The sequence below is a fragment of the Triturus cristatus genome, chromosome 10 (genome assembly GCF_964204655.1).
Source record: "Triturus cristatus chromosome 10, aTriCri1.1, whole genome shotgun sequence".
Lineage (NCBI taxonomy): Eukaryota > Metazoa > Chordata > Amphibia > Caudata > Salamandridae > Triturus > Triturus cristatus.
This window is the reverse complement of record NC_140593.1, coordinates 535,452,766-535,472,388: the sequence shown is the minus strand read 5'-3', so window position 1 is coordinate 535,472,388 and position 19,623 is coordinate 535,452,766. Positions and strand designations below refer to the sequence as shown.

General features: G+C 44.9%; 1 protein-coding gene across 9 annotated transcripts in view; it reads right to left on the bottom strand.

The window, feature by feature from the left end:
• Positions 1 to 19,623, bottom strand: part of KMT2C (lysine methyltransferase 2C) — a 1,736,691-nt gene that overhangs the window by 1,270,890 nt on the left and 446,178 nt on the right. For all 9 annotated transcript variants that reach the window (XM_085632007.1, XM_085632012.1, XM_085632004.1 and 6 more), the window contains exons 12-13: positions 11,612 to 11,722; positions 970 to 1,679 (exon numbers count right to left, since the gene is read on the bottom strand). In XM_085632007.1, the coding sequence (XP_085488133.1) occupies positions 970 to 1,679; positions 11,612 to 11,722 (821 nt within the window). The remainder of the gene's footprint in view (positions 1 to 969; positions 1,680 to 11,611; positions 11,723 to 19,623) is intronic.

Genomic DNA, 19,623 nt, shown 5'->3' with positions numbered 1-19,623 from the left:
GATAGTATGATTGCGTGTTTTTTTTGAAGGAGTGTTTGTGGGACTGTTAGTAATCTGATGTATAGAAACTGTATTATTTTGATATTCTCCTTTATTGTTTCTGTTAATCTACACAGTTAAATTTCAAAAAAGATTCTTACATCTATACAAACAAAAATGATGAAATAAAAAGACAATTTTAAAAAATACTTAAATGTATTTATATCCTTCCTTGTGTTTTTCCTTGTCTTGTTTTGCCTATTGGTTGTGGTTTCTAATCATTTGGACCCTTTTTAGGGCCTTTCCATTATCAATTTGTGGCAGGTACTCTTCTTTCCTTTGGTACTCTGACTCCCCTGGTATACCTGCCCGCACCTTATTTCAGGGGTCCCCCTTCTTAGTGGGAGTGACGCTTTATGTCTTGACTAGAAAGACTCACTTGAAGAAAAACACATTGCAAACATCAGAACCCAATATTGAATGGCAGGAGTATACAGAGCACGCCAAACATGCTACAAACAATTTAAACTATTATAATACTTTTAAGGGTGCAAAGAAAATACTTATGAACACCCGAAGGCCCAGGCAAGTTAAATTTTTCTAGACTACTTTTTCTTGTGTGCTTGAGGTATCAATCATTTTTCAGGTAAACCTTGTTGAGAGCACGCCAAAAACGTTATAGGTACTTTTAATTCAGGTTTAAGTTCAGAGCCTATACCAGGAGCACAAAAAGCACGTTAATTTCAGAAAGTCACCTTGAGGAGTATAACACAGAAAGAAAAGGACAACTATGCAATAACCAAAGCGATAAAAGAAAATATCTCACAACCAACAGCAAACAATTCAAAAACAGACTCCTGGCTAGAACCATAACTGTATTATTAGTTAAATAAATTCAACAGCATTATAAAGACTGTGCCTAAAGTTCAATAAACTGTACTAGCTGTGATGCACCCATCAGATTGATACCATGAAAAGAAACACACTTACCTGTCTTGATCTAGGTCTACCAGGAGAAAACTTCCTTTTGGTGATAGCTGGCTTGCCCATGCCAATTTTTGGAGTGAATGATATATACGTTGTAGGGAGGGTGTTGTTCACAGAAAAGCTAAACGCTGGTGGAGTCTGAATTTGAAACATGTCATTAGTACAGTGCATATCTAGTGACACGGCAGGTGAAGAAGACACACTGGTCTTGCTTGTATCCACTGATGTGAACGGTGAACCAATCTCACTTGGAGACTTTCCAGTTTTATCTCCCATAGGTGAACTGAATTCCATAAAGCTTTCACTGGAAGGTGTAGTTTCCATCTCCATAGGAACATCAGATGTTTCAGACATGTTTGAACAATAATTTTTCTCTAAAAAAGCTTTGTTGGTTCCATCCAGCTCAAGTTGATCTTTTTGAGACATGTAATCTTCATTTTCAGGCCTCAGTGTTTCTGATAAAGAGGAGAATGATTTAAGTGCCACTGACCGAGTCTCTTCCAAAGACAGATTTGAGATTTCAACCTCTTGCTGCAATAATGTTTCATCTTGCTTCTGCTGTGCCTCTACTTCACTACTGTCAGGCACATTCATGGTATTTTCTGTGTCCTGTACTTCACATGTAGATTCAGTATGGAGGGTTTCCATTTCATTTACATCACCTTCATAAACTTTTGGTTGCTGCCTCACACTGTCAGAGTCTTCTAATGGTTCTAAAATGAAAAATCCATCGATTTAGACTAAATCAGTACACACATTCTTAACCAAACTTTGACAGATACAATGCAGATTTTTCCCAGAAATATTCCAGATTTATACTTGCTTTGGTATATTCAAATACAAATTGTCATTCAAGCAGGCACTATAAAACTATAAATATTTTAAATGTACACACTTTCCTGTGTGCTGCTGCATTGTTTTTGACAAATTCATGGCCAAAGAGTACTAACTTGACAGCTCAGCAGCATGTTCTACAAGATACTGGTTTAGGTTTTACAATGTACGATAAAGGCAGTAATGTTCTTGAAGGAATTATTTTCCTGCTGAACGCAGGGCTTCTGCAGGTACCCACTTCACCCCGCTGTCAGCAAAGCAGACGAGGGATAAGCGTGATTAAACAAAAAACCTAAACAATTAACAGCATAAACAATTAGTAAGTTTAAACAAATCAGCTCCACTAGCTAATACCGATATAAACCACCACATGTCCATCCACCTAATACAGTGGGGTTTCAATTAAACACAATCAATGATTGCTTATCATTTCTCCTGGTAAAATCCACACTCTAAAGGCGTAGAAGTGATGAGATTGTGGAAATCTGAAATAATTACTGTTAGCATGCTGAAACCATCTTAGTTATGGAATCCATTTTGTTGGCTTTGTAATTCTCCCATCCTCTGCTGCTCGTCTTTTTCCCAGCCTGTGCTGTCTATTTTAGTTGACTTCCTGACTCAGCTAAAAGCAATATGCATGCTAAAGAGTTTGTAGCTGCCACAACACCTGGTCTCAGACTCAAGTGTCAATCTCTTAGTGCTGCCATAAGCACTCCTGCTCCCCCTCCCAGTTTGCTGACTAAGTGATTTCCCATCTGCCCATATTTGTCGGTAACTATTCCTGTGTAGGCCTGTACCTTCTATTTGTATCCACATGCTTACCAGTGCAGAAAAAGCTGTATATAAGGCCTGTGTTCCGTGACTTCAATGGACTACCTCAGTCAGTACTTGAGTGCTGTGTGGACGTGGTCCCACTCATGAGTGATTAATAAACTTGTTATTTGAATTCAAGCTTCAGTGCCAATCTCTATTTTGTTCGTCTAAGGACCCATAGACAGAGAAGGATGACCCCTGCTCATTGAAAAGCGCTTTTCCACAGTTGGCGCCAGACACATGGGTCCTCATTGGAGACGCGGCCGTCTAAAGGAGTGGTCTTGACGGAATAGTGGAACATTGCTGATAAGACGTCCTGCATGAAGAGACCCTGGTCTTTGCAGCCCAAGTGGTTTTTCCGGTTTCCTTGATTTGACTCTCCAGGTGTTGGCCGGTCCCGACTTAAGTATCCTTTGGCGTTATTTTTGCAGTGACTATTAGGTCGACCAGGGGTTGGCAGTTGGAAGTTGGAGACTTTGGTTTGGTAAGGTCGCTGAAGCGGCACTCTTGATTTGCTTGGCCAAGATTCTGGTTTTGTTTGATTTATGCTTTGCAAAAGATAAAAAAGGCAGGTAATGTGGAGATTTTTCTCTACTTTTGAATATTTTGGAGACGTAATATTTTACAAAAACTTGGTAGCATACCTGTTCCTAGCACACTCCGTAGGTTGTGTTGCTGTCTTGGTGGTACCAAAATGGAAGTCAGCCGGCTCCCCCAGAGGGGACACCTAATAGGCATATGTACATTAAATACGGTATTTCTTCCATAATGTATAGTACACTGTGGAACAAATATATGAAAAAGGATCCTGATCTACGATGGCCAGTGAATGGGTCATTTGATTTTTAAAAAAAAGTAGAGCAGGGTTTGTTTAAACATAAGAGTCGACAAGATATGTTTGATTGTGTACGAATGTGGGAGAAAGAAGTGCAAGAGAGAGTGAGGAAAGAAGAAGCTATAACAGAAAAAAACTGCAAAAACGATATATCAAAAAGCGCGAGAATTAAAAAATAAAGAGATGAAAGCAATAAAAGAAACAGGGGTAAGGGAGCGTCGTTTAGACGTAACTGGCCACTACCCTGTTAGGTGCCCCATTTAGCCCATACTTAATAAACCTCAGGATGATTCCATCTTGTTAGATCAACCTCCGCCCCCATATAAATTTCCCTCTGCCCCCGAGGATGATCTTTCTGAAGAACAACATTTTTATTCAGATGATAAAGACTTAGATTAGCAAAATTGGCGGCAGACTCGCTCTACTTTGACTGTTGATGAAAAAGCCACTATCAGATCCACTGCTCGCAAAGAAGCTCATGGGACTACTTCTGCCCCAGACCTTGTAGCGATGATTCAGCAGTGGAAGGATCTAGAGCAATTATATTTTGCAGAGACGTTTACCTGGGAGGTAATACTTGGTTTTAGAAACGTTTCTAAAAACTTAGAGCCCATTGATATCAATTCTGATTATAAACAATTAAATGATGGAACTTTTCTTTTTTCAAATATACCCGATTTAATTAGGCGAGTAGTTAAATTAAGACATGATACACTACGTTTAAAAGCGGAGCAAAAATCAGCTAGTCAAGTTAAAACTGCACAAATAGTTCAGCCCCCAGTGCAAAAATAAGAAGTTTTGGGGATAGATAATGACCCTAGTGTAACTGTGGTTTCTGTAAAACTGATGTGTGAAGCTGCGCCTTTGTACGTTCCTCCGAAGGGTGCGGGAACAAGTGCTGATAAAGATTCAGATGATGCAAAGGGATATTTTGTCTATAATTGGGTCTATACTCCTTGGAGTAGAGCAGATGTTATGGCTCTTAAAGCTGCTTTGCCCGATCCGCGGAAAACTCCGGTAGCTTTCTATGAAGAAGTGGAAAGCGCCATTATCTCCTGCACTATGACCTTGCCAGATATAGATATGTTTTTTGAACTTATTTTGCCCCCTGATATGTGGAGAACAATTCAGAAAATAGATGATAATGTAGCATATGGTGATACTTGGGTGCATTTAGAAGAATTAGATGAGGCTAGAGAGCCTGCGCAGAAACCACAACAGGAGATATTAGATCTTCCCAAAGTTATTGTAACTAAGATAAAAACTCTCATACCCAACAAGAAAATAGATTGGACAACGTTAGCGTCTTGTAAACAGAAAGCGGATGAGTCAGTTTCTGCTTTCTTTACACGATTTGAAGAGACATTCCATGATTTTAGTGGGCGTCATTGACAGATGACAAGGGTAAACATCTGTTCGTCAACAAATTTGTCGCTAACATGTTGCCAGAAATAGCTAGTCGCCTTAAGGCCAGCCAGAATTCATGGACTACGCCTTCCCCAGTTTTTCTTTTGACTATGGCCCAGTATTATGAGAGTCAGGAATTGGAAGCAAAGAGGATAAGAGGGTAAAGGAGTTAAAAAAGAAAGTTATGTTGGCTCAAGTATTTGGTCCACCATTCAGAGGTGGTGGTAGAGGCGGACGTGCAGTATATACCCCTGGTGTACCCCCTTTCTCTCGATCAACTGTGTCTTCTGATCAGTGTGCTTATTGTAAAGAGATTGGGCATTAGCGTTCTGAGTGCCCCCTTTTGCGAGATCAGCAGCATCAACGGGGTCGAGGAAGTATGAGAGGACGCCCAGGGAATTCAGGAAATAGGGGAGAAATAGGAAATAGTCCCAGGTTTGAGGCAGTTGAACAAAGGCCAAATTATTCTAATACTTTTGACAGACAGAATCAATATCAAATGTCAGATTATTCAGCTGATGGCCTTCGGGATTCTGATTATGCCTAGGAATGCCTAGGATGGGGTAAGGAACCGGTTGAGGTTCCAGTAGATCAGAAAGGTCATTATGTTGATGCAAATGTCTTGGGCTCTACTGATCGGTTTCTGGTTGATACAGGAGCTACTCGTAGTGCTCTGTCAAAAAAATTGGTTCCTAGGGCTCGCCTGTCTGCCGCAATGATGACATCGATAGGATTCGATGGGACACCTACATCTAGCCCACTACATCTAGCCCACTGTCACAGCCACTTGCATTTAGTCTTGATAACTTCACTGAAGCATGTCCATTGTTGCATTCCCCTAGCACGCCGGATAACATTGTGGGTATCGATATGCTCAAACATTTTCATGCTACAATACATTGTTCCCCAAAAGGTGTGCGTGTTATTTAAAATGATAACTGTCCAATGGTTGAGAGGTCTTTTCTCATTAAGAAGATATTGCTGTGGGATCGTTACCTAGTACTTTATGGGCAACATCTGTTACGGATGTGGGACAAATGGTTATTCCACCAGTGTACATTCAAGTGAAGGAAGGTGCTTCATTGCCTCGATTGCCCCAATAGAAAATATCTCGGGAAGGCGAGGAAGCATTGACGCACATTGTTCAGGATTTGATCAAGGTGGGGGTTGTGGAAGAAGTCCCTTATAACATTTGTAATAGCCCTATTCTTCCTATTTTGAAAAGAGACACTAATACTAAAATGTACAGATTCATTATTGATTTGCGGGAGGTTAACAAAATCGTAGTGCCCCAATATCCAGTAGTTTCGGAAATCACAACACTTCTTACTATGGTTCCTCCTACTGCCATTTTTTCAATACCTATTCACCCCGACAGCCGTTATTTGTTCGGCTTCACTTTGAATAATAGATCATACAGATTCTGTAGAGCTCCGCAAGGGTATACAGAGAGTCCTAGCATGTATAGTCAAGCACTGACAAGGCAGCTTGATTATTTTCCGGTCCCGACAGAGGTGGCTCTTATTCAATATGTAGACTACATCTTGCTGGTTGCCGATACCCCTGAATAGTGTAAAAAAGAAACACTGTCATTACTGTTATTTCTCACCTCTCATCATCACAAAGTCTCTCGGAAGAAATTGCAATTTTGTAGACAGCAGTTTACCTATTTAGGTCATCTCCTGTCTAAGGAGGGACGTGCACTCACACCAGACCGCATTCAGTCCATTTTAGACACTCCTGTACCCCGTACTCAGAAGGACGTTCGTACACTGATTGGCCTTACTGCCTTTTGTAGGCAGTGGATCCCTAGTTTCTCGTACATTATTAAACCCTTATTGGCCCTTTTGACTAAAGACACTCCGATGCCTATCCCATGGACTACTGAATGCCAGAATGCCTTCCAACAGCTACTTCAAGCGCTTTGTTCTGCACCAGTATTAGGAACTCCAGACTACACTAAGACTTTCACACTCTATGTACACGAGTGGGAAGGTTGTGCCCTCTTGGTTTTAACACAGACACACGGTGATAAACGGCGTCCTTGTGCATATTTCTCAGCTGTCCTTGATCCAGTTGCCCGCGCGCTGCCTGGTTGTTTTTGAGCAGTGGCGGCAGCAGCTGTGTCCATACGTCAGAGCGAGGGAATAGTCTTGTCACATAGATTGTGTTAGTACCTCATTCAGTCGATGCCTTGCTAAATTAAACGAAAACACAGCATCTGACTAGTGCCCGTTTATCAGGATATGAATTGGCACTTTTGGTCCCTCATATCGCGTTGAAAAGATGTTTGACTCTGAATCCTACTACATTATTGTAACGCCCTGAACGTCTCAGGATCGTTTAACAGACACGATAATGAGAACGCAACCACTTGTGAAGGTTTAGTTATTTTAATGAAGGCAAAAATAATACAAGGAATAAACAAAGGTTATAGTCACTGGAATCCTCCAGGCTAAGTACGTTACCAGCCCACAGCACGGATGGTCCTAACCGTCCTCTGCATATACGCCGATCCCGGCGTATGCCAACAGAGGGCAGAAATGAAATGGCCGACAATGCCAATCGGTAGGCTGTGAGGGGCACGAAGAGTGTTGGGGAGAATCGAGGAGTCAGGGAAACACCCAGCCGGGGTCTCTACCTGAAGGGAGCAGCCGCTCAACCTCTTCCTCAGACTGCACCGGGACGCGGAGTCACCTCCTGGTGATGCGTCACCGATACCCCAATCACAAGCAAAGAAGACTGAACCGAGAGCAGCCGCTCGATCGATCCTGTGGACTTCAGAGTCTGTAACGCGGCAAACACCTCCTGGTGTGCGTTACAGCTGGCAGTCCCTGTATCTCTGGTCGGGGTGGGAGTTACGACTCCAACCAGCAAAAGCGCCACTGCGCTTTGACTCAGCCGAGTCAAAAAGCGAAGCTCAATGGTTATCCGGTAGAGCTTCCGGGTCCTTCACAGGTGACGATGGGGCAAGACACGGCCCAGGGAGTAACGACTCGACCTACCTCCGTTCTTGCCTTACTGGAGCACCACTCCGGAACACTGCTCTTCACTAAGCAGGTACGTCGGTGTAAACACAATATCCGACAGCGTTGTACCTCCCGGTTCCTCCCTTTATAGGGCGTGTTTTCCTTGAGTTATGTAACAGCTCTCCTGTTTACATAAGGGCGTGTTTTCCTTGAGTTATGTAACAGCTCTCCTGTTTACATAAGGGCGTGTTTTCCTTGAGTTATGTAACAGCTCTCCTGTTTACATAAGGGCGTGTTTTCCTTCCCTCGCATGACAGGAATTCTTGACAATTATTGCCACTTCCAGCTACCCAGTCTCAGTCACAAGAGCTACATGATTGTATATCCCTTACTGAAGAACACACAAAGGGTTGTGTTGACCTACAAGATACACCTTTTTCTAGTGTTGATGGGGAATTGTGGGTTGATGGGTCCTGCTTGAAGTTGCCTGATGGCACGAAATCTGGTGCTTATGCAATTACAACACTTCAGACAGTAGTTGAGACAGCTCGTATCCCACAGAAGTCAGCTCAAGCAGCTGAGTTGATAGCACTGACAAGAGCATGCAAGCTTAGTACAGATTTGCTTGTTAACATTTACACTGATAGCCGATTCGCCTTTGGAGTGGCTCATGATTTTGGGCATCTCTGGAAAGAAAGACTTTCTTACTTCACATGGGACACAAATAGTGCATGGGGAATTAGTACATAAATCTCCTTACTGACTTGACCTATCCTAAGAAAGTAGCAATTGTTAAATGTAGAGCACAAAAGAAAGTGACCGATAAAATAGGAGCAGGCAATGCGTTTGCGGATCACACAGCTCGGGAGACCGCAATGCAGCGAAGTACCACATCTATGTATGTAGTCAAATCACAGGCTGAACGTTGGCATGATGCCAGGCAAGAGGTCCTGGACATGCAACAATCTGCCGCTGTTGATGAATTAGACTAATGGTCCAAGGAGGGAGCATTGGATGATGAGGGCTGTTGGAGGAATAAAGAAATTACCAAATGGAAGTTACCCACAGCCTATTTACACCCTATGATTCACATGGCACATGGCCCGGCACATGTTGGAGCATCCTCAATAGCAAAGCAACTTATGCAAGGTTGGGATCATCCAGAGATTGTCGGTACAGCTAAGAAAATAGTCCAGTCCTGTCTGATCTGTCTCCAGTATAATCCTGGAAAAGGAACACGAACTCCAACAGGAGGGTTTGCAATACCTACTGCATCTTTTGAGATCCTGCAAATGGATTACATCCAGCTTGAGCGCTGTAACAACCTGAAGTATGTCTTGGTAGTGGTTTGTGCCTTCAGTAAATGGGTGGAGGCATAAGCTACGAAAGATAATACAGATCTTACTACAGCAAAGGTGCTCTTAAAGGAGTTCTTTCCCCGATTCGGCATTTGCTGAGTTTTGTGGAGTGACAAGGGACCCCATTTTATTGGGCAAGTTGTTGAGTATCTCATGAAAGGGTTACGAATTAAGCAGATGTTTCATGCTGCTTTTCACCCACAATCAGCAGGACTAGTAGAACCTTACAATTCTACCCTGAAATTAAAATTGGCGAAGATACAGGCTTCCACGTCTTTGAAATGGCCTGATGCACTGCCTTTAGCATTGCTATCCATTAGATCAATACCACATACACGTTCTGGCCTCACACCGTATGAGGTGGTCTTCGGAAGGCCAATCAATATTTGGGGAATTCCTAAGCCACGCCCTATACATGATGTACCCTATGTATTGATGAATGACTATTTGTCTCAGTTTACTGACAGTTTGTCTTTTATTTATCAAACGGTTCGGGAGACTCTTCCAGACAGGTCGCAAGGTGAGGGCCACTGCTAGCCCACTGGTGACTTTGTGGTCGTAAAGTCAATCCAGAGGACCAGCTCCCTAGCATCGAGATGGCGAGGCCCTGAGCAGGTGCTGCTGGCTACCAGGACTGCAGTTTGAGTGAAGAACCGGAAGAACTGGGTCCATGCGACACACTGTCGAAAAGTGATGCAAGACCTAGTGAGCCCAGCTATATCCTGGTCACCGAGAAAGGACAAGCCACGTCACCTGAAGGATCTGAGGAAGTCTTCCCGGACCACACGATTCCTGGTACATCACGATATCAGCTGCGACAAAGGAAGAAAGACACTTCGTTGCTGAAAAAGACTGTTTGAGCCACCCGGGTGGTTAAAGACTGACTACATAGGGGGGTAGTCTATTAGTGACTACTCGTCTCAACTTTAGAGAAGAAACCAACGCCTGCCCAGGACCTTAGGGCACCATCTGTTTTGTTGTTGGTCGATGAAATAAATATGCCTTAGGAGAAGAAACCAACTGCTGCAAGAGTTTGTAGCAAAAGAACAATGATAACTACTGGACTTACCTTGACTGTTGTTACTGTTGCTATAATAACATGGATTATAGAGGAAGTAGCTCCTGTCCGGAATCTACTGACTGCTACTACTCCTGTCCCCATTGAACATCATTACTTTACTCTTCCTTATCATGAGCAGAAGCACAAAATAGCCACTGAAATCCACCAGGATTCAGGGACTCGGACTTTGACTGGATGGCTATGGAACATGTTTACTGTATGGGGTTGGAAACTATTGTCAGCCCTATGTATAATTTTTGCTGTTCTTTTTACTTGTTGCCTATGTATTCAATGTGGCCAAAAGCTCTGTTCCCTATGTATTTCTACTTGTACCTCATGTATACTGACTAAACGAAATGTCACAAATGTAAATGCTCATTTGGCAATGTACCAAGAAATTACTGAATTAATGCAGATCGATGTGCATGATGTTTTCCATACTCCCTCAAGAGCATAGGAAGATGTCTTCAGCTTATGCTAAAAGGGTCGTCTGTGGAAATCTGAAAGAATTACTGTTAACATAAGCTGAAACCATCTAGGTTATGGTATCCATTTTGTTGGCTTTGTAATTCTCCCATCCTCTGCTGCTCGTCTTTTTCCCTGCCTGTGCTGTCTATTTTAGTTGACTTCCTGACTCAGCTAAAAGCAATATGCATGCTAAAGAGTTTGTAGCTGCCAGAACACCTGGTCTCAGACTCAACTGTCAATCTCTTAGTGCTACCATAAGCACTCCTGCTCCCCCTCCCAGCTTGCTGACTAAGTGATTTCCCATCTGCCCATATTTGTCGGTAACTATTCCTGCGTAGGCCTGTACCTTCTATTTGTATCCACATACTTACCAGTGCAGAAAAAGCTGTATATAAGGCCTGTGTTCTGTGACTTCAATGTACTACCTCAGGCAGCACTTGAGTGCTGTGGACGTAATCCCACTCATGAGTGATTAATAAACTTATTTGAATTCCAGCTTCAGTGCCAATCTCTATTGTGTTGGTCTACGGACCCGTGGACAGAGAAGGGTGACCCCCGCACCGGTGTGCTCATTGAAAAGCACATTTCCACAAGATGGGCAAGCTAGAAATCCCTGGTAACAATACGGACTTATAGTTTACTTATGTGATGTGATCTGTCAACCTGATACTCCATGATAGAAAAATACTTTCCCATACCAATTCAATTTAGCCTCCAACCATGGGTAACTATAGTGCCACCAGTCTCTGATAGGTTTAAGACTAAATAAGCCTTGTTGTCACACAACCTAATTCCCATGGCTCAGCATGGCTGAAACACCCCATAGAAAAGATATTCCAGTACCTGCTTGCCAAGGCAGGCTACTTATAATAAAAAGTCAGGGGAAAAAGAATGTTCTTACCATTTAGTTTATTTATATTTAAGTCTTCCTGACAAAGCCCATCATTGTTAAGTGCTTGCTCCCGAAATGGTTCCTTTTCAGTCTGGTCAAGATCCATCTTGTCTGGACAACCTGAACATAATAATGTGCTTCTTAGAGAAGATATGTCACTTGTACGTGTATCATTTAACTTAGCAATGCAGATATACTTCACAGGTGATTGCATAACAGTTTAGTGCGCTATATAGGGGATTTTCAAGTGAACCTGTATACCTGATTACATAACAGGTTTTCTATCTGTGGAAGCAATCCTTTATAATAAAGGGTTCCAAGGACAATCTAGTGCCAAAACTATCCGGGCCAAAAAAAACATCTACCATCTCCCACAGCCAACACAATTAAATAAGTATTTTATTTTAAATTTTTCATTTATTTGATTTCATAAGTTAATTGAAACTATTGCATTACATTAAAACATTAGAAAGAAAAAGACATCACAATTCATAGAAGTAAAACAGGATCTGGAAAAGTGCAATAGTTAAAATGGCAGCATTTGTCTAGGGGCTTCTTATCATGTTTTAAATTGGGCGTTACTTTTTGGGTAGTCCCATAGGAAAGGGTCACCTTGCTGATGCTCTTTATCTTATCAAGTACTTGGCGACTGTGTAGAGGAATAGACTTTCGCAGGCCTGTATTTAAAATAGTCCAGTATGAGCGTTTGAACACTTCGAGGGCTAGGTCGGGGGTCCAGGCCAGGGTACATAGCACCCCTGATAGTTTGTACAAATCTTCCACAACGAGCCAGAATATAAGTACACTGATCTTGAAACCAATAGTGACATCACATATTTGACTATTAATGTCGTTCTCTCATCCTTTTTCACACATTCTTTATCTTGTAATCCAAAATAGATGTTTATATAAAGTAATTGTACATAGCAAGACTGTACAACATTGACCATAAAATGGTGCTCTTGCCCACAAAGTTGTCTTAATATGTCAGTCAACAGATGTCTTCGAAGAACAAGTTACTTACCTCCGGTAACTATGTATCTGTAAGAGACATAGGTTAGTTGTAGATTCCTTACCTTAGAATTTCCCCTAGGCGTCAGACTGGATACCAAGATTTTTATTAGCAGTAGCCCTGCGCGTCGGTAGGTGGCATCGGTTGGATTCGCGTCCCTCGTCGGCATCGTGGTTGCCGAGATGACATTGCGGTGCCTTCTTAAATGCTGGGCGCTGAGGTAAGTTCTGACACGACTTCCCATGCCAGAAGCACAGAGCTATGAAAGACACTGACTACTGGTGCACTACAACTAGGGCCCTGTAAGGGAGTCCCTGTCCCTAGAAGTCAGTTTGCAGAAGGGGGAGGATGGGTGGGGCGGTAAGGAATCTACAACTAACCTATGTCTCTTACCGGAGGTAAGTAACTTGTTCATCTGAAAGACACAGTTAGTTGTAGGTTACTTACCTTAGAATAGATACCCCAGCAATATCATACCAGTAGGAGGGTCTACTTATCAAGTTCACATTAGAAAGTCCTGGTGGACCGAACAGGTAAAATAGCCGTCCCTCTGGACTTGGCTGTCCAGGCAGTAATGTCTTGAAAACGTGTGCAGAGATACCCATGTTGCCGCCTGGCAGATATCAAGGAGTGGGACTCCACGTGCCAATGCAGTGGTTGTTGCCGGAGCCCTAGTGGAAGAAGCACGCAGCCACAATGGAGGTTCCTTCTTTGCTAAAGCGTAGCAGATTTTTATGCAAAGGACAGCCCATCGAGAGATTGTACGTTTCTGAACAGCTCAGCCTTTTTTCGCACCTACATATCCAACGAAGAGTGGATCATCCACCCGGAATTCTTTTGTTCGGTCAAGGTAGAACGACAGCACACGTTTAGGGTCCAGACGGTGGAGTCTCTCCTCCTCCTTGGATGGGTGCAGAAGTGGGAAAAAGGTGGGCAAAGTGATCAACATAAAATGGTGTAACCACTTTAGGAAGGAACGAAGGCCTTGTCCTAAGCACCACTTTATCTGGATGCACAGAGAAGAAAGGGGGCTTGGAAGATAGAGCGCGAAGCTCACACACCCTGCGAGCAAGGCCACAAGGAAGGCAGTTTTCAGAGTATGGATTCTGAGAGGACAGTTGTGAAGAGGCTCAAAGGGAGCACACTTAAGATATGTGAGAACAAGATTCAAGTCCCACTGGGGCATTATGAAAGGAGATGGAGGAAAAAGATGAGCAATGCCCTTAAAGAATCTATTTACAATAGGGGACTTAAATAAGGATGGCTGATCTGGCAGCCGAAGAAAAGCATAAATAGCAGCAAGATACCCTTTGAGAGTGCCCAGAGTAGAAGCCTGCCGGGCCAAAGAAAGTATGTACAAGAGGACCTCTGAAAGAGGGGCAGAAAGGGGATACACTGCCTTTGCTATGCACCATGCCACAAACTTGTTCCATCTACAGGTGTATACCAATTTAGTGGAGGGATGCCTGTCCGCCCAGATGAAATTACAGATTTCGGGCGGAAGGTCAAAAGCTGTCAACTGTCGCCACTCAATCTCCACGCAATGGGGTGGAGGCTGGACACATTTGGGTGAAGAACCGTCCCCCTGCTGCTGCGACAGAAGATCCTCCCGAAGGGATAGTCTGATCGGAGGATCCATGGCCATGCTCAGCAGCTCTTGGTACCAGACTTTTTGTGCCCAGTTCATAGCCACAAGAATAACGTAGGCCCGATCGTGCTTGATCTTCTTGCGGACTTGGGGCAGACGTGGTACAGGCAGAAAGGCGTAGAGGATGCCGCAGTTCAACTCGCGACGAAAGGCGTTGCCGAGTGAGTGCCGCCTTGGAAACTCCCAACGCGCAATACTGCTGACATTGTGCGTTGTCTTCGGTGGCGAACAGATCCAACGAAGGCTCTCTCCACCACTAAAAGAGACCTTGCACCACCTCAGAGTGAAGATGCCATTCATGATCGACCAAGCACCAACGGCTGAGTTCGTCCGCCCAGGCGTTCAGAGAACCTGCCAGGTGCTGAACCACCAGGATCATGCCCTGATCTTCCAGCCATGTCCAGAGGTGAAAAGCCTCTTGAGATGGGTCCACAACCCCATCCCGCCTTGTCACAGTACCACATGGCAGTGGTGTGGTCTGTCAACACCTGCACTACTTTCCCATCGAGAGAGGGAAGGAATGTCTTCAGTGCCAGTCGGATCGCCTGGAGCGCCAGCAGGTTAATATGAAGCCCGGACTCCGTCAGACACCAGACACCTCTGATCCCCGCCTCTCTCAGAAGCTGCCCCATCCCAGGAGTGACGCATCTGTCATCACCCTTAGATCTGGTTGGCGAAGGGAGTGGGATCTGCTCTGATCCAAGCTTGGTTTGTTAGCCACCACTGCAGTTGTTGTGCAGTTCCCTCTGAGATCTGCACGTAGTCAGAAAGATTCCCCTGATGCTGCGCCCACTGGAACTTCAGCTCCCACTGCAGGTCCCACATATGCCACCTGGCATGATCCACCAGGAGGATGCAGGAGACCATGAGGCCCAGCAGTCTCAGGGTCATTCTGACCGAAATCCAGGATAGAGGCTGAAACATCGATATCACAGCCTGAATATCCCAGACTCGCTGCTCAGGAGGAAAGGCCTGAAACTGCACTGTGTCTAGAACAGCTCAGATGAAAGGGAGCATCTGAGAGGGAGTCAGGTGTGACTTTGGCACGTTTATAGTGAACCCCAGCGAGTGCAGAAGGTCCGCCCTGGTCTGGAAGTGAGAGACGACAGCCTGGGGCATGCCCGCCTTCAACAGCCAGTCGTCGAGATAGGAGGAAGACCGAAACCCCTTATCTACGCATATGAACTGCGATTGGCCTGTCCGCTGGCTACCAGACCTGTAAGATTGCTGGGTCCCACGTCCACGCAGAGGCTGGGCAGCTTGCGTGAAGCGGTGGCTAGGCTGGGCCGAACATGGTTGGGCACCCCTTCCGTAGCCACTAAAGGGACAAAAAGCAGACTGGAGTGGGCGAGAAGGCGCATAGAGGTCCAAACTTCTGGCCATAGCCGGAGAATCTTTAAATCGCTCCAGCGTTGAGTCTGCTTTGTCGCCAAAAAGACGATGGCCATCAAAGGGCATGTCAATCAAACTTGACTGGACACCCCCTGAAAAGCCAGATGTCCTTAACCAGGCGTGGTGACTAAGGGCTACCGACATGGCAATTGTTCCGCCCAGTGAGTTGGTGGTATCCAGTCCACCTCTTGTCGTGAATTTGGCTGCGTCTCTCCCATCTGCCACTGACTGGGAGAGAACGGCCCGGCCTCCTCCGCGCACTGAGGCAGCACCTGCGCAACCTTATCCCAGATGGTGTGGGAGTATAGGCCCAAGAGGCACGCAGTATTCAAGGACTGCAGTGCCAAGCTGGAGGAAGAGCACATGCGCTTCCTAAGCTGGTCCAGCTTCTTGGATTACCTATCTGGAGGGGCAGAAGGGAATGCGCCCTTTAAAGAAGAGGCTTGTACCACCAAGCTCTCGGGGGAAGGGTTTAGGGTTAAGAACACTGGGTCGCCCAGGCCGGGCCGTGATGGCAGTCAATCGTCCTCTTCACAGGAGCCCCAGTGCTGAGCTTGGACCAGGTGCCCCGGAGGGCGTCGGTGAGTGCTTTGTTAAATGGTAAAAGGGGTTCAGAAGTGGATGCCGCAAACTGAAGCACCTACGTCAGCCATTGGCACAGCCGATGCCGGGGGCGTCCATAGGGATCGGCGCCGAGGGAAGGTCTAGTGAGATCGACCAGCGTCGATCCAGATCCAGGCCTAGATCAGCGGTGGCACTCCGGCGCTGGTGCCGCCGGCATAGAAGGCCCAGGACCCCCAACAGGCTCTGCGGGGCCCGAAGGCGCACCGGCGGAGTAGGGCTGCCCTAAAGGCGAGGTGCAGGGCCTTGTAAAATAGGCGAAGTTGGGCAGGGGATGCTCCGGCTCCCGGAAATGGGGGAAGGTGCAGAGTCGTCCCCGAATCAGGCACTGTAGACGGAGCCTTAGAGTGACGACGCCCCGAATCCCACGTCACGTCAGCCGACCGATGGGGAGAAGGTAAAGAGCGCTTGTGCTTCTTCACCTTCTTCTTGTGTTTAGATTTACCCGAAGACTTCGACGAATTACAAGTGCAACAAGGAATGGGGGATCCGCGAACGGCCTAGAAACCTTCCCCTTGAACAAGACCTTGAATGACGTGTAACCGACTACCAGGCCTCCAGTACCTTTTGGGACCGATCCCGCAAAGTCTTCGGATTCATGGTACGGCAGTCGGAGCACGACTTCGGGTCATGGACGCACTCCAGACACCACCGGCACACGAGGTGCGGGTCCGTCACAGACATCATTCTGTGACAGGTGCCACAAGGCTTGAGACCGGTCCGACGTTTGGGACATCCCATGCACAGACTCAAAAAAGAAGTCGACAAAACATCGGAAAAAAACTAGCTAAAAAACAGCTAAGGGGAAGATCTCTCCGGATCTGCGTTAGGCTGGCACGGATAAAGAAATAACTGACGTCAGCGCGCACCGGGGGAGTCTATGCAGGCATCGCGACGTCATCCCGGTAACCATGACGCAGACGATAGACGCGGAGTCGACCGACGCCACCTACCGACATGCAGGAGTACTGCTAAGAAAAATCTCCAGATCCAGTCTGATGCCTGAGGGAAATTCTAATGTAAGGAATCTACAAATGTCTCTTTCAGGTAAGAGTATAAAAAGACGAAATTTGAATTACCATAAACCTTTGGCTGCATCATTATTATTAGCAAAATAAAGGATTATGTTACTTACCCTGTAAGCACCAGTTCTTGGCATGTAGAGCTGTAGATTCACATGCTTTGCATACTCCTGCCATTTAGTGTTGGGTCCGGAAGTTTTTTTTCTTCAAAGAAGTCTTTCCAGTCACAAGGTAAGGTGGCTCCTCCTTTCAGTGATATTGCGCATGGGAATCAACTCCACTGATAGATTGTTTTCCCGCAAGAGGGTGAGAATGGAGTAAGTGAGTGTAGTAAAGAGATGTTCATGAGTAGATAATGTAAATAATGAGAACTGCAACAACTACATGGGCCCTGGGAGGTGGGAGGGCGCATGTGAATCTACAGCTGTACATGCCAAGAACAGACGCTTACCGGGCAAGTAACATAATCCTTCCAGGCATGTGTGCTGTAGATACACATGCTTAGCATAGACTATATAGCAGTATTCTCCCACAACTGTTGCTAACCAGTAGATGTTGCAGTTGTCTGAAAAAGTGTCTTTAGCACTGCTTGCCCTACATTGGCTTGTTGGCGTGCTAGTACCTTTACACAATAGTGTTTGGTAAATGTGTGCGGTGTAGACTATGTTGCTGCTTTACAATTGTCAGCTATTGGAATGGTACCTAAAAAGGCCATAGATGCCCCTACTTTGCGTGTGGAATGCGCTCTAGGGGTATAGATAATGCTATTTTAGCTTTTGCATAGCAGTTTGAATGTAATTAAACATCCATCTTAAAATGGTAGATTTAGAAATAGGATTGCCTTTGTGAAGAGATACAAAGGAAACAAACAGTTGCTTTGTCTTACAAAAATCTTTGGTCCTTTCAATATAATACAATAAATCTCTTCTAACGTCAAGTGTGAAAAGCCTGTTCTGCTACTGAATCAGGTTGAGGAAAGAGCAGAGTTACCTCAACTGATTGGTTAAGATGCAAAGCAGAAACTACTTTGGGAAGGAATCTGGGATTGGTGTGAAGAACAACCCTATCTTTATGGATTTAAAAGAAGGGTTCTTCTAAGGTTAATGTCTGTAGCTCACCAACTCTCCTTAATGAAGTGATTGCAATGAAGAAGGCAACCTTCCATGAAAGAAACTGTAAAGGACAATTGTGTAATGGTTCAAAGGGTGGACCCATAAGTCTTGCAAGTACAATGTTAGGATTCCATACTGGTGCCGGAGAGATTCTTGAAGGTGTTACTCTTTTTAAGCCCTCCATAAAGGCTTTATTGACAGGAACTTTAAATAACGATAAATGATGTCTGTTCTACAAATATGCAGCTACTGCTGCCAGGTGCAATCAAATAGATGTGTAAGCTAGCACACATTGTTGTAAGTGCAGAAGTTAACAGATAATGTTCTGAACTGAAGCATCTAGAGGAATAGTTTTGTTTTTGCTACAGAAGACAGCGAATCGTTTCCACTTTATTGCATAGCAAGCTCTGGTCGTAGGTTTTCTTGTTTCTCTCAGAATAGTCATACAGTCTGGTGGCAAATTTAAATATCCAAACTCCATGCCCTCAGGAGCCAAATTGCTAGGTTGAGCTCCTTGGGATTTGGATGCTTGATTTTTCCATGCTTACAATTGAGAAGACTGGAGGTGAGATAGAGTGGTCAGTAGTTCCATATCAAAAGCTACAACAGGGTGGTGTACCATGGTTGACAGGCCCATGTGGGTGCTACCAAATCAGTGTGAGCGATGTTTGCCTGAGTTTCCGAACCAAAAACGGAAGGAGTGGGAGTTGCGGTAAAGCGTAGGTATATATCCCTGACCAATTCATCCATATGGCATTGCCTTTGGAGAGAGGGTGTGGGAACCTGGAGGCGAAGTTTGGGCATTGTGCGTTGTCTCCTGTGGCGAACAGATCTATTTGTGGGTATCCCCATTGCTTAAAGTATGGAAGGAGAACTTGGGGAAGAAGTTCCCACTGGTGTATTTGCTGCCTCTGTCTGCTGAGGAGGTTGGCAATTTGATTGTTCACTCCTGGAAGGTGTTCAACCAGAAGTTGAATTTTGTGATGGATTGCCCATTTCCAAATTGTCTGAGACAGGCGGTGTCTGTGCGCACTAGAACAACTTTACCTGTGAGATGAGACTGAAAAGATTTCAGCACTAGAAATACTGTTAGAAGCTCTAGATAGTTGATGTGGAGACGTTTGTGTTTGTTGTCCCAGAGACCCTGAATTGTGTAATGATAGAGATGTGCACCCCAACCTGTGAGTGATGCATCTGCTGTTAGCACGATTTGT